The 14,046-nt window shown below is 41.5% G+C and overlaps 1 protein-coding gene across 1 annotated transcript; it reads right to left on the bottom strand.

Annotated features, from left to right (window-relative positions):
- Positions 1–3,064: 3,064 nt before the first annotated feature.
- wbp1la (WW domain binding protein 1-like a) lies at positions 3,065–13,670 on the bottom strand. Its single transcript, XM_039784394.1, has 4 exons — positions 13,475–13,670; positions 10,302–10,404; positions 6,636–6,797; positions 3,065–4,802 (listed from the first exon to the last, which is right to left on the bottom strand). The coding sequence occupies exons 1-4, from the start codon at positions 13,535–13,537 to the stop codon at positions 4,312–4,314; spliced, it is 819 nt and encodes a 272-aa protein (XP_039640328.1). The 5' UTR covers positions 13,538–13,670; the 3' UTR covers positions 3,065–4,311.
- Between the last annotated feature and the right edge of the window lie 376 nt (positions 13,671–14,046).

Genomic DNA, 14,046 nt, shown 5'->3' with positions numbered 1-14,046 from the left:
TAAGATGAAAGAAAGAAAGAAAGAAAGAAAGAAAGAAAGAAAGAAAGAAAGAAATACATTTATTAAACCTTGTGTTGTCTTCGGGTCAAATTTGACCCGTTATCTAAATGTCTATATCAGAAATATGGGTTTCTTTGTTACTACCTAATTGTAATTACCCACAAATTACATGGACGGATGATTCCATACAACGCGCATCGCAAGTACAGCAAAAATCTTTACTTTCATTGAATTTTGTTTTGTAAAATTTTTTAGCATTTGAAAAAAAATAAAAGAATTACTGACTGAACGTTGACATATATCCTTCTGTGATTATCCTTCCTTTATTAGTCTAAAAAAATCATAATTTCTGCTTTTTAACTCAAGAATTAGGTATAATTTCCTATAAATGAGGTTTATTGACCATGAATTCCAAAAATAAGTGTAAATCTAGTAATGAGTTGGTGTTAGTGGTGTTTATACATGGTAGTGAAAAGAAGCGTTAAACGTCAAAGTGCCAAAAACATTGAAAAAGAGAGACAAAAGAGAAAAGGTGATTTTCAGTTTTGACCCGGGAGGACGATGCATGGTCGAATGGAAGGGTTAAAAACACAAGGGTTAAAACGTTAAGACATTTCCAACCTACATAATAGATATGTAAATCAAGCTAATTTGTTTTTGAGTGTTGTCACTTTGTAGGACCCCCCCCCCCTTCCCCAGAAGAAACCTTAACTACCTTAGCAACCATCTGGCAACAGTTTAGCGAAGGCCTGTGACAATCACTTAGCAAACAGCAAAAGGACTTCTATGTAGTCAGCTAGCAAACAGTATTATTCTTCAGAAACTTGAAGCTTTTTTTATTTTATTAATATTTTATTCATTATAATAAGTCCAAACTATTAGAATATGAACAATTTTTTAGCCTGTTAAAAATCTAAGGGGCTGCGAGCCGAGCTGCCACTAACATGGGCTTGTTTCTCTTTGACTTAAGAACCAGATATCCAATGACTAAAATCCTTCATCCAGTAATAATATACAGTCCAAAACCCCAAAGATTTAAGTGGATTGCTTAATAAAAAGTAAATTTATGACACAAAGATGATGCCTTATAGGCAACCAAATGTAATGGAGCATTAGTGAAGTAAAGATACTTTTTTCTAATTTTGGCACTTCCTTTCCTTTCTTCATCACCGATTGGTTTCGTGATCAAATAATTATTGGTCTCTCCCCGTTCACTACTGTACATCTTTTCTGAAGTGAGGTCCCATGGGGTCAACCACGGAGGTGCGATGGCGGGTCTGGCGAAGGTCTGGCTAGTCCACACAGCATTCGGGGATAGGAGTAAAACGTGCTCTGGTTTATTGCCATTTTTTTATACCAATCACAATCGTCTTGGGCGGGGCTAAGCTCCGCATGGAGCCACGGTACCTCCGCTAAATATTCTCAGGAAGGAACTTGTTTTGGTGGAACATGTGGACGTTCAAAAGTAGTTTTAGTCGTGCGACAGAAAACTCAGATAGGACAGATAGTCTAGCTAGCTGTCTGGATTTACCCTGCAGAGATCTGAGGAGCAGTTAACCATAGTCCTCACAAATCCACCGGAAGTTAGAACGCCAACACAGAGACAGAGGAAGGGGACGCACATCCGGCCGAAATGAGTGAATCCGGCGGAATTTCTGTCGGCAAAGCAGCAATCCCAGAAGTAGAACGTCGAGGAGACAGACTAGAAGCCGTGTGATCTCCATAACTTTTAATAACCATATTTCATACGAAATGTGACAGAAAAATATAATTTCATTCAGCAGATATTAAAGAGCATAAATACAGAGTGTTGCACCACTGTCTAAGGCTGCATATGTGGAAAGGTGCTCAACTGACTCAGTTAGAGAGAAGTTCCCTCAGTGCACTGGAAGGTCTGTGTCACTGACACATTTCTACATGGAGTGTATCCTCTAGCTGCACCATAATCAGTCTGTCCCTTTGAATACACACACATACACACTTATGGATTACAAGCAACTCTCAAACACAAACTTGTGTGCGCTTTCAGAAAAACACACAGATGGCAATATGTTCAGAAATTCTTCTTTACATAGCAATAGTTTGGTGATTGTTGCGGTATTGACCCAGATCTCATATGTGCATAACACAAATCCTGCATGATATAACATGAATTAAAAGACAATGAATCTGTCATTGAGTACAAGTCAAGGAGACTTCAGAGCTACAGTATGAGTAAGATCACCTAAATATTCTCTACTCAAAAGTTATATAAGGCTACAAGTTATGGCACTATGGCATCTCATACAACACCAGTGTGACAGCTGACTGAGACTTATACAGGGCCTAATGATTATCAGAGGAACCCGGATCATTTACTACAGAACCTAACATGCTGGAGTTCAGCATATCTTCAAATCAATCACTTTTATAAAGAACATTTATAAAGGCACGAGATATTCAGAAAGTTACAGATGTCACCATGAATTTGCAACAGTGTTAAGTCAAACTGTAATCTGCTTTATTGCACAGACTGGATCATGGCTTTGGGTTTGGTGTGCACACCGTCTTGACTGAAGGCAGGTCATGATACTATATAGATTGTCATTCACAGAGACAGAGGTTATTGATTAGTTCACATACTGGGGGAGGCCCGTAAACAGCTGAAGAAACCAGAGTCCAATATGCAAAGTTGTTGACAGGTGAGTTGATCACTTCATCCATCCATCTTCGTCCACTTATCCGGGGTCGGGTCGCGGGGGGAGCAGCTCCAGCAGGGGACCCCAAACTTCCCTTTCCCGAGCCACATTAACCAGCTCTGACTGGGGGATCCCGAGGCGTTCCCAGGCCAGGTTGGAGATATAATCCCTCCACCTAGTCCTGGGTCTTCCCCGAGGCCTCCTCCCAGCTGGATGTGCCTGGGACACCTCCCTAGGGAGGCGCCCAGGGGGCATCCTGAACCACGCGAACCACCTCAACTGGCTCCTTTCGACACAAAGGAGCAGCGGCTCTACTCCGAGCTCCTCACGACGACTGAGCTTCTCACCCGTTCTCTAAGGGAGACGCCAGCCACCCTCCTGAGGAAACCCATTTCGGCCGCTTGTACCCTGGATCTCGTTCTTTTGGTCATGACCCAGCCTTCATGACCATAGGTGAGGGTAGGAACGAAAACTGACCGATAGATCGAGAGCTTTGCCTTCTGGGTCAGAAGGCAATCTACAGCGTAACTACACAATGTTGGTGTGTGGCGTTCCTGTGTGGCTGCAGTTTTGACCCTGTTCAGCCGAACCTGTGCTAGTTTGGACAAGGCAACCACGGCAAACGTGGCACGGAGTTGAAATTACCACTTCAACTGAACTCGTTCTGAACCACGGCTATTAGGAGTGGACCGAATGGATAAAAACCCGCCTGTGCAATACATTAGTCATTTTAGATCATGATAATGATATGTATCATAAGACAATAATGTTTGGTGAAAATCTATCCAGAAACTGATACAATAACCGGCCACGATTGGCTGTTTATGGCTAAATACCTGACAACTTGAAGTACTTTATTGCATGGATGCTAAAAAGTCCTGCTCATCAATGACCTCCTACAACCTGAGAGTTTAAGAGATAGCTACCACTAGACGGCAGGCGGACTACAGCTCGTCACAGATATATCTTGGTGGTGGCTATGGTCTCCAGTCGGGGGGGCTACAGTCTACAGTCAGGGACGGAGCAGCAGCCCCTTTAGTTACATGGGGCTCTGTGACTCCGAGAACCTTTCAACAAAGCTGAAACAACATGTATGAAAAAAACCACAAGTATCAGTGCTGCCTCCTCGCAGGAAACATTTAAAGGTAGACAGCTCATCAACATGAGCAACTGGCCAAACTTGTAAAACTTGAAATTGAGAAGGGGCGGAGCTTGGTTGAAAAAAAAAAAAACACACTTTAAAAAGGGCCCTATCTTGCACCCGGCCCAGCGCAAAGCCCGACGCAGTTGTCAGTGTCCCGTCCAGCGCCCGCGTCATTTAAACAGCAAATGCACCCGCGCCCATCTGAGTGCCCTGGTCTTACAGGGAGGTGTGTTGTTTTTTCCTGCCGTCAAACGCACCTGCGCCAGGCGCTTCACGCTGTGTGCTTAGATCGTTAAAATAGGACCCTAAGTTGCATAATGGCTTTACATTTTCTTGGGAAATTGTAAAAATATTTAGTCAAACTTGTAATTTGTCTCCAGGCCTGCCACACACGCTGGTGTTAGTCAGACGTACACCTGTACAAAGAGCCCAAACCCCTGAGCGCCAACGCTATGATGTTGCAGAGTTTTGTTAAAGACATATTTTGGATTAGCGATGAGACTGTGGCTCTGTGTCCACAGCGGTGTGTCCATCTGGGTCTTCGTGAATGACTGCACCGCTAACATGGCTGTGTTCAAAGGTCTCGGGACCACGGCCATCACATGGCTCCTCCGTTTGCCCCGCGCCCTCTTCGTCTGACTCATCTCCTCTTTCTAAAAAGCTGTGCCGGTCCCACAGTTCCTGGCCGTCACACACTTCGATCCCAGAATCCCCCGTGAAGCGCCGGTACCTGCCCGGTGTCGAGTCCTTGTTGGGGTTGTGAGCGCCGTGAGTGTGGGTCTGCTGCGTGAGCTCTGGAGTAGCAGGGAGTGCTGCATCAGCATCGCTGGGGGCGGAGATCGCCGAGTGGGGGCCAGGAGATTCTTCAGGTGGCTCTGTGGGTGGAGGCGCTGACTGAAGAGGGGTGTAAGGAGGAGGAGGCGTGACCGGACGGCCAACCACCTCTTCATAGGCTGGCAGCAGGTATGTGGGCAAGAATCCTGGGGAGTAACACAATACAGACCAGTATGAGAGCTGACACAGCGTTTCCCTTACATGCATACAGCGGCGCTGGAATGATTAGCGCTGCTGCGATATCAAAATCTCCCCAAAACGCTCTACTTTAGGCCAGCGTTTCTCAAATGGGGGTACGTGTACCCCTAGGGGTACTCTGGAGGACTGCAGGGGGTACGTGAGATTTTTAGCAAAATGTTTTTCAGTTCTAGTTACTTCTACTGTCTTTTTTTTCTCCAGGTTTTTGAAGTTTGTCACCTTCTTTTGAAAGATTTGTCGTTTGTTTTGACCTATTCTTGCCTTTTTAGTCTCTTTTTTTAAAGTTTTTTTCTGCTTTTTTCAAAGTTTTTGTAAAGTTTTTTGAAGTTTGTCGCTTATTTGAATTTTTTGTCACTTTTGTCGCCCTAGTGTTGCCTTCCTTCTTTCTACTGTGTTTTTTTCCGAAGAAGTTGTTACTATTGTCGACCTATTCTTGCCTTACTTCCTTCTTTCTACCGTCTTTTTCTATTTTTTTTCGCCTTTTTTCATCAGCATCTAAATGTTTTCCAGACACAAGGCTGTTGTTTAGTAAATCTATTGCTGACATCGCTGTTTTGTTCCTCTTTATAGAGACTTTTTTTTTTCTACCAAAAATGACTTGCACTGGTACATGGCTTTAAAAAACTGTTCAAAGGGGCTACATTATTGAAAAAGGTTTAAGAACCAGTGATATAGGGAACCAGGACTATAGATTGAACACCCCCCAGGCATTGCCGTCTGTTATTGGTCGTTTGAAAGTAGGGCTTGGGCAGCTTATTATGCAGGGCGACGATTGAAAAATTATCTAATTGCGATTTCTTTTAACCAATATTGCGATGGCAATTGAAAATGTGATTATTTTTTAAGCTCTTTATCAGACAATAACAATAAATCTTGTATAGTTTGACCAATACACTATTAGATAGATTAAACATAAGTCGTTGCTGTGGGCCAGGCCTGTATGTTATGATGAAATTAGGTGATGCACACATTTATATAAATGACATATTCATTTATTTATCACAGTGACCGATATGTTGAATGTCCAGCCTTGTAAACATGTGATAATTACCATGACGACATAAAGCACTGACGAATGAGCCTGGTGTAAACATGAATATGAAAGTCTGTTATAAATCACAGTCTGTGAACTGTATTGGACATGTCTTTAAATGTGTATATGTGCACAATGAGTAGGGATGGGTCTCTAGACCTGGTTCTATTAGGACCCGGTTCCAAATGTCTCAAAACACGAAAATCAATAAGGTCTGAGCTTATCGATACTGCTATCGAGACTAGTGGATCATATAACGTTATGTCTAAAAATAGATACGTGGCCGAACCGCAAATCATTCAAAACATAGTGGGACTGGCTACCGAGAGCACCGCTCAGGGTGTGCACCAAGGACGAGAGAGAGAGAGAGAGAGAGAGAGAGAGAGAGAGAGAGAGAGAGAGACGAGGAAAACAAACAAGAATGGAAATTATCGCGGCCGGAAAAATTATCGACCTCATTTTTATTTATCATGCGATTAATTGATTTATCGACTATCGCGACAGGTCTACCTATGTACAGTCTTGTGTGTCGTACACAGAGTTTGTGACTGAAAGTTCAGTGGTTCGGGAAGTTCAGAAAGCTGCTCAGCGGACGGTAGTTGAGTTTGACAACTTGCTCAGCAAGCTAGAATCTTTTATTTCCCACGCAATGTACAAACATGTTTAATGTGTGTCTGAGAGGTAGAAACTAACTATGTGTGGCATGTGTAGAGGCAGTGGAATGGCAGCATACCAGACAGCTACTTACTGAGATAGAGGGGTAGCTGAGAGTTGTTGTGAGCCTCTCTGTATGCAATCAGGTTGATCTCATTCTGCCGGCGCTGCTGCTGGAAGCGCTGCTTGGAGCGCCAGTGATGAAAAACGCAGCAGCATGTCAGGATAATGATCACAGTCCACACCAACCAGAACCCTGCAGGGATGTACCAAAACACACTTGATACATAGCTTGACAAACGGTACAAAGTTTGTCTTTTTTATGTCTTAGCTTGAGTACTGGTATACTAGTATAATATACATTTTTCACTAAATTGTTTTCATTGACAAAATAAGCCAAACCTCTCAACTGCATCACTCTTTCATGTTGTGACACATAAGAAATTACAAATAATTAAGTATAATAATTATTATATACATACATAGTTCACACTACATGACTTACCCTTATTAGATATTATTATATTATTACCCTGATTTTCCACTCCTCAACAGTTTTTTACGAGCTAGTCTGGTTGTATTTCCAAGCTTTAAAAAGAATACGTTTACAGTATTTACTATCTAACAGGGACGTGATAGGAGGTTTGCCGACTGGTTGTGGAAAAAGTTTTATTTTCCAAACATGACCTATCGTCTGCAGTGAGCGAGCGACGTCAAACAGAGAGACATGGCGTGAAAAAGTCACTGATTTGGTTGCGTCCCCTTTTGGATTGCGATAATATTGATTGCGATAAGGGCCAGCCGAAAAACCAGACCTTCAGTCAGTTTGGGAAACGCTAATGACGTTACATCCACGTTGCAGGCTTTACAGCATACATCCATACATCCCTTGGATGTATCATAAGATAATACAATGTATTTATAAAAAACATGGTGAATTCCAACCATTAGCTATATCCATTATTACAGCCACAGGACCTCTCGGGAGAACAGTCACGTGAGCATGCCAAGCGCAGGGCGACATGGCGGGTCTGCTTGTTCATTATGTGTGTTCATCATACCTAGTTTAATAACTCTGGATTTGGCTACTAGTAAATGTTAAAAATGTTAAAAACGTGACGTTTTAAAGAAGGACCCTTTAAGTGTTCGGGCTGGTAAGTTGATGTACACCCCAAAAAATGATCAGCTGAAATATAGAAGTTTCTGTCGCCATGGGGTGCAGTTCCACCCTTATCCGCTAAGCTCATGGTGGCTTTAAGACATGGCGCTCTTCCTGGGGGCTTGCGTGGAGCCTGCTCGAGGTAGTCCATTTCCTGATTCATTCTACCACCACTCCAGTGGAGGCGCTAATGAGCTAGATTGCTACACACACAGTAGCAGAAGAAGACCAGCTACACACATCGGAGCACACACCGATCGCACTACGATTGAGCGAAACGCAGCCGGCACAAAGGAGGTAAAAAACCAAACCAGTAGTGAGTCGGTTCATTCTCCCGGTTCAGTGACACAACTCAGGTTAATTAACCGGCTCTTCAGTCAGTTCGTCAACACACGTGTTGAAGTACTGCCAGTCAACCTCCTCTAATTTAGCAACAGCCAGTCAAAAGTTAGCATGGCAACTGCAGATGCAGGAGACCCATCGACAGAACTTGAACCCCCTCCTCTTTCACTGAAGGGGTGGAAGTATTTTGGATTTCCAGTGAGTTATGTTGACAACGTTTGCGTTGTCGACAAAAAAGCCACAGTTTGCAAGCTCAGCTATGTGCGTGTACCATATTCTTCTACTGGCAGCACGACTAACATGGCAGTTATCCTTGTGGTATATGTTCAACTGTTCGGAAATAGTTTGTTAAAGGTCCTATGACATGCTGCTTTTTGGATGCTTTTATATAGGCCTTAGTTGTCCCCTAATACTGTATCTGAAGTCTCTTTTATATAGGCCTTAGTGGTCCCCTAATACTGTATCTGAAGTCTCTTTTATATAGACCTTAGTCGTCCCCTAATACTGTATCTGAAGTCTCTTTTATATAGACCTTAGTGGTCCCCTAATACTGTAGCTGAAGTGTCTTTATATAGACCTTAGTGGTCCCCTAATACTGTATCTGAAGTCTCTTTTATATAGACCTTAGTCATCCCCTAATACTGTATCTGAAGTCTCTTTTATATAGGCCTTAGTGGTCCCCTAATACTGTATCTGAAGTCTCTTTTATATAGACCTTAGTGGTCCCCTAATACTGTATCTGAAGTCTCTTTAATATAGACCTTAGTGGTCCCCTAATACTGTAGCTGAAGTCTCTTTTACATAGGCCTTAGTGGTCCCCTAATACTGTATCTGAAGTCTCTTTTATATAGGCCTTAGTGGTCCCCTAATACTGTATCTGAAGTCTCTTTTATATAGACCTTAGGTGCCCCCCTAATACTGTATCTGAAGTCTCTTTTATATAGGCCTTAGTGGTCCCCTAATACTGTATCTGAAGTCTCTTTTATATAGACCTTAGTGGTCCCCTAATACTGTATCTGAAGTCTCTTTTATATAGACCTTAGTGGTCCCCTAATACTGTATCTGAAGTCTCTTTTATATAGACCTTAGTCGTCCCCTAATACTGTATCTGAAGTCTCTTTAATATAGACCTTAGTGGTCCCCTAATACTGTAGCTGAAGTCTCTTTTACATAGGCCTTAGTGGTCCCCTAATACTGTATCTGAAGTCTCTTTTATATAGACCTTAGTGGTCCCCTAATACTGTATCTGAAGTCTCTTTTATATAGGCCTCAGTTATCCCCTAATACTGTATCTGAAGTCTCTTTCCCTCTTTCTTTTGGTGGAGAATTACAGGAGAGAGGGGGGAACAAGGTGGAGGGTGGGGGTGTGGCCTTGACCAACTGCCATGCTTCGCTCGTTTGAAAGCCATGATGTCTCTCTCTCTCTCTCATGGGTGGACCAAATTCTCTGGGTGGGCAAAGCAGAGAAAGGGGAGGTAACCTTGCTCCTTATGACCTCATAAGGAGAAGATTCCTGATTGGTCCATCTGAGCTTTCATTTTCTCAAAGGCAGAGCAGGATACCCAGGGCTCGGTTTACACCTATCACCATTTCTAGCCACTGGGGGACCGCAGGCTGGGGGAACGCATACTAATGTTAAAAAACCTCGCCAAATGAAATGTTCATGCCATGGGACCTTTAAGACACTTAATTGTTCAGAGAAGACTATGGACATGGCTGTTTTATTGCTTTTTGTTTGTTTTGTTGTGAACTTGAATGTCATCTTCTGTGAAGAAGACTGCAGTTACAAAAGAGAAACTAGATGGCAGGTTATTTTGCTTAAGTTTCCACTAAATTTGACATTGTAGTGTGGTGCATTGTGAACAAAGGTCATATATTATATTGCATAAAAGTCTAGTCTAAAAATGGCATAGCAACCTGTGCTTTAAAATAAATAATTGTAAAAATTGAGAATCGAATCGAACCGTGACCCTTACAATCGAAAATGTAATCCAATCGAGGATTTGGAGAATCGTGACAGCCCTACTCCTGACCTTTATCAAACATCAGATCCTCATTCTGCGTCCCCTTCTGTTGCATTTCAGATTTCCTTTACTTTCAGGGTTACATTTGTTTGATGAAGTACAAATATAGCAAACACACATTGTATAAACTGTATGGATTATTTATGGACACATTTGTGTGCTTGTAGTTCTGTGTGCCAGTAAGAGAAACCATTCAAACACTTCAGAATTAATAAAGAAGAGGAGGGTAACTCACACCACAGTTCATAGTAGTAGCTGCAGCACTGTGTCTCTCCACAGCAGTGACCCGACTCACAGATGTAGCTCTGGTTGTTTAACCCCAGGCACACCAACTTGGTCTGTAAACACACAAACACACCACTCGGTCACAAACACTGGGTTGAGGAAGCTACTGAAACTTTTTTTTTGTCTCATTGCTTAATGCTGCTCTGCATGTTTCAGTAAAATGGCTATAATCAGTGTCGCTTGGCTGTGTTGATTGCATGGCTACATGTACTAAATGTGGATACAGTTAATGTTAGAGATGCCCCGATCACGTTTTTAGCCTCCGATACCGATTTATGATCATCAATGAGCATTATCTGCCGACAGAGGGCCGATGCCAATAATTTTAGTGTCGTTTTGTTTAGTTATAGCCACTGATATGGCTGTGTAAAGTATTGGCCAGTTTGCCTATTTGTAGTGTGTTGGGATCTCCACCAGACGGCAGTGTAACCAGCTATATAATGGCGTGTCATTCTTTAGTAAACCTATGAATTAGAATCACAAGTCAGTCTTGTTTCTTATACCATTTTCCATATATTTGAGTTTTTGAACTGGAAAATCTGCTAATGAAAGACTCCTTTCCCTTTGCAAGTAGACAAATATGCGTTTGATGCAAGAAACAAAGTGGGATTCATAATAACGCGTCTGTTCCCAGATTTCAAAGCACACCATAATATACATTTTATGCGAGAAATGGGCTGTGCAGTTGCGGAATCTGTCCTTATTTCAAACCGACAACGGTTAGTTTGAAAGACTTTTTATGGGGTTTGAGAAGTCCCTGCGACGCTACCACAATACATTGCATGGCTGCTCCTATAGAAATGACAGTGGACACACCGGGACACACTCCCCAGAAGGGGGGTGGTCTCTACGGCGTTTAGCCGAGAAAAAGTGAGCATCATGCGGCGATGACAGTTAGGAAAAGGCACCAAAACGACTAGTCATCGTTGCTTGTGTTACAATATGGCGTTTGGGTGCGGCCTTTTCAGCCCTATTTTTCCTCGCCAATGCGCCGCTGGGTTACGACTCCAACTAATGTTTTGTATGTAGTACCGTGCGCGCGCCTGAGCGACCACGTGCGGCTTCTGGCCAAATGTCTTGCTGCTTCCTGTTTCTCTTGGGCACGCTCAATCTCAAAACGGTGTGCGCCGTGTTGCTGCTGTTTTATGGTCGAACGACACGTTTCCTCGGAACGGTGTGAAACTGCTTTGAGTTATGTTTTCTCACGTTTGGTGGGTGTGCTTGGCTCGTTTACTGGCTATGTCACAGGTGATACCCAATCAGCAGAGACGTGTCTGTGAACTCGTGGTTATAACCAGGCAAAGCGCTTGCACACACGACAGGTTGTATAACGCACACCTATTTCAGTTTTAAAAGAGTGCTGTTACGTGGACTACAGTTGTAAATTAGCCGGTTGGCTAACACCGGCACAATTACAGAAATGTTGATTAATGTGCGTTGTCCTTATAAATAAATAAATGAAATGAACATGCAGCATTCTAGAGCTAGGCCATATGGAGAAAATCAAATATCAGGATATTTTTGACCAAATACATCAATGTCAATATTGCGGTGATAGTGTAGGGTTGACTATTGGAGCTTTCACAAAATATTTACACAATGAGAGTTTTGATAAATAATCACCAATAATGTGGATACAGTGACTAAGTGGGTAAAGGCAAATAATAGAACAGTTAGTAGATCTGGTTAGTTCAGAAAATGACATCACTTTACTATAGTGCAGCCTTTAAAACCAAGAAAAGACAACATATGTCATATCACGATGGATTTCTAGCCTCATATCAATGTCGTTATAATATACAAATATATTGCCAAGCTCTACAGCATTCTGACAAAGTACCAAAAACTGGGTAATTTATGAAAAAAAATATAAAACTACTTACCATAAAACTTTCTTGCATCGCAAGCACATTATAAATATCTTTTGTAAACCTCCTCAATGTCATCACATTGAGGAGACAGTGGTCAAACTATTCCCCACCCAATTTAAGCATAACACCCTTATTACTTGTTATAATAAATATTACCAAACACACCCAAAGTGCTTTGATGCATACATAATAAAACAAGTTATGCATATGCATAAAGTAACATTTTACGTAAGGTGTTCAATTTGCAAAAAGAAAAATACACTAAATAGATATATATCATATAGTCCTGCCCTCTCCAACTTCATCGTCAAAATAGTTTCAGCTCTAACCCTAAAGTCTTTGTTTTACAGCTGACTATATAACCAGCTGGTATAATTAGATTCCAATGTGTCACTTTCGGTTTCCAAATGTGTAGGCAGTGCTTACAGACCAACTTCATATTCCACCATATTCTGTGACTTGATTATGAATGCCAACTATATTGCCGGTGCATAAATATCCACCATGACCAAATGCTGTATTTTGATATCTGTATTACCACACATACTGTATTTAGCTATTGTCACTTGGGTTATAATATTACATATTATATAACTTGGAAGTAGCCTACTTCGTTCACGCATTCTTTTTCCAGAGTCACAACAACAGTAGCTATCACTAAAGTAAAAAGTATGTCTCAATAGATTTATTTATTTAAAAGGATGTAAATAATGCGGTGTTAAATGTGTCATGTCACTAGCTACGTTAAATCTACGACTTAATATTTCAGCATTCATTTTTTAATCTTATTTATAGGCTTAATATGGGACCGTCATATACAGGGTTATAGTATGACAGTCCTTGATGGTTCAAGAGTTATATATCGGCTGATCATCCGTATTACTTTGTGTAAAACCAATTTAAAACGTGTGTTATTACCCATCCCTGCTAACGTTACCCAAGTTAGCTAGCCTAATCTAACTTGCTATTTTAACATACTGCTAACTTTAGTAACGTTAACATTACCCATGTTTCTGACTGCTGGGGCGAAAACGAACAGTGGCCTACAAGGAAGGTAACGTTAGTTTAAAGTTTAAAAATCCCCCAATCTTCTAGTCAGCAACCAAAATAATGAAAAAAAAGTTAAAGGTTAAGTTACTTGATCAGTCAACATCGGACTCATTCGTTTTAGCCAATAGGCTAGCTAACGTTAACTAAGTTAATGTAGCTAACGTCAACTTAAAAAAAACATCGGCTAAGTTATAGTTGTTACCTCTGCAACTGCGGCCGCCGTCGCTGAATTTTCTTGGCCAGCGTTGAACTTCACTGATCCCATTGCCAAAAATATTAAATACTAATGTTTATTAACCACTAAATTGTTATTTAACCGTCGCATTGTTAACAAAAAGTCGGTCTCAGTGTCTAACCAAAACAAGTCCAACTTCAACTTCCTCATCAGATCGCTGTTCCTCTCAGCCATTGGTCCATTCATGAACGTTGTCGTTTTCTTGGACAGCGATTGGCTCTTTCCGTCGTCACTCTGAAATGGTGCTGGACGTGTGCATCTTTTATCACAACAGTAAATCTTTTCAAATGAATTCAGTGGGGCGATTGAATAGGAAACATAATGTAATTATCAATAGGCTAACAGTGTTTGGCAAGTTAACGTACTTCCAAAATGTAATTCATTATAGATTACTAGTTACTGCCAATTGAGAGTAATTACTTATATTACAATATGTCTCTGGATTGTTATGTGTTATAGGGCTGCAGATACGAATAAAATAGACCTATCTAATTGCGATTATTTTTGACTGATATTGCGATTGCGATAAGATTCACGAT

This window comes from Perca fluviatilis, chromosome 19, assembly GCF_010015445.1.
Source record: "Perca fluviatilis chromosome 19, GENO_Pfluv_1.0, whole genome shotgun sequence".
In the NCBI taxonomy this organism is placed as follows: Eukaryota; Metazoa; Chordata; class Actinopteri; order Perciformes; family Percidae; genus Perca; species Perca fluviatilis.
This window is presented reverse-complemented; position numbering and strand designations above follow the sequence as displayed.

What these genes read in the sequence shown, in the direction of transcription:
- wbp1la (XM_039784394.1), bottom strand. Translation starts at nt 13,537, where the DNA reads ATGGGATCAGTGAAGTTCAACGCTGGCCAAGAAAATTCAGCGACGGCG. An exon ending in CGGCGGCCGCAGTTGCAGAG is followed by an intron (nt 10,405 to 13,474) that starts GTAACAACTATA and finishes GTGTGTTTACAG; the next exon opens with ACCAAGTTGGTGTGCCTGGG. An exon ending in TCAGCTACCCCTCTATCTCA is followed by an intron (nt 4,803 to 6,635) that starts GTAAGTAGCTGT and finishes GTTACTCCCCAG; the next exon opens with GATTCTTGCCCACATACCTG.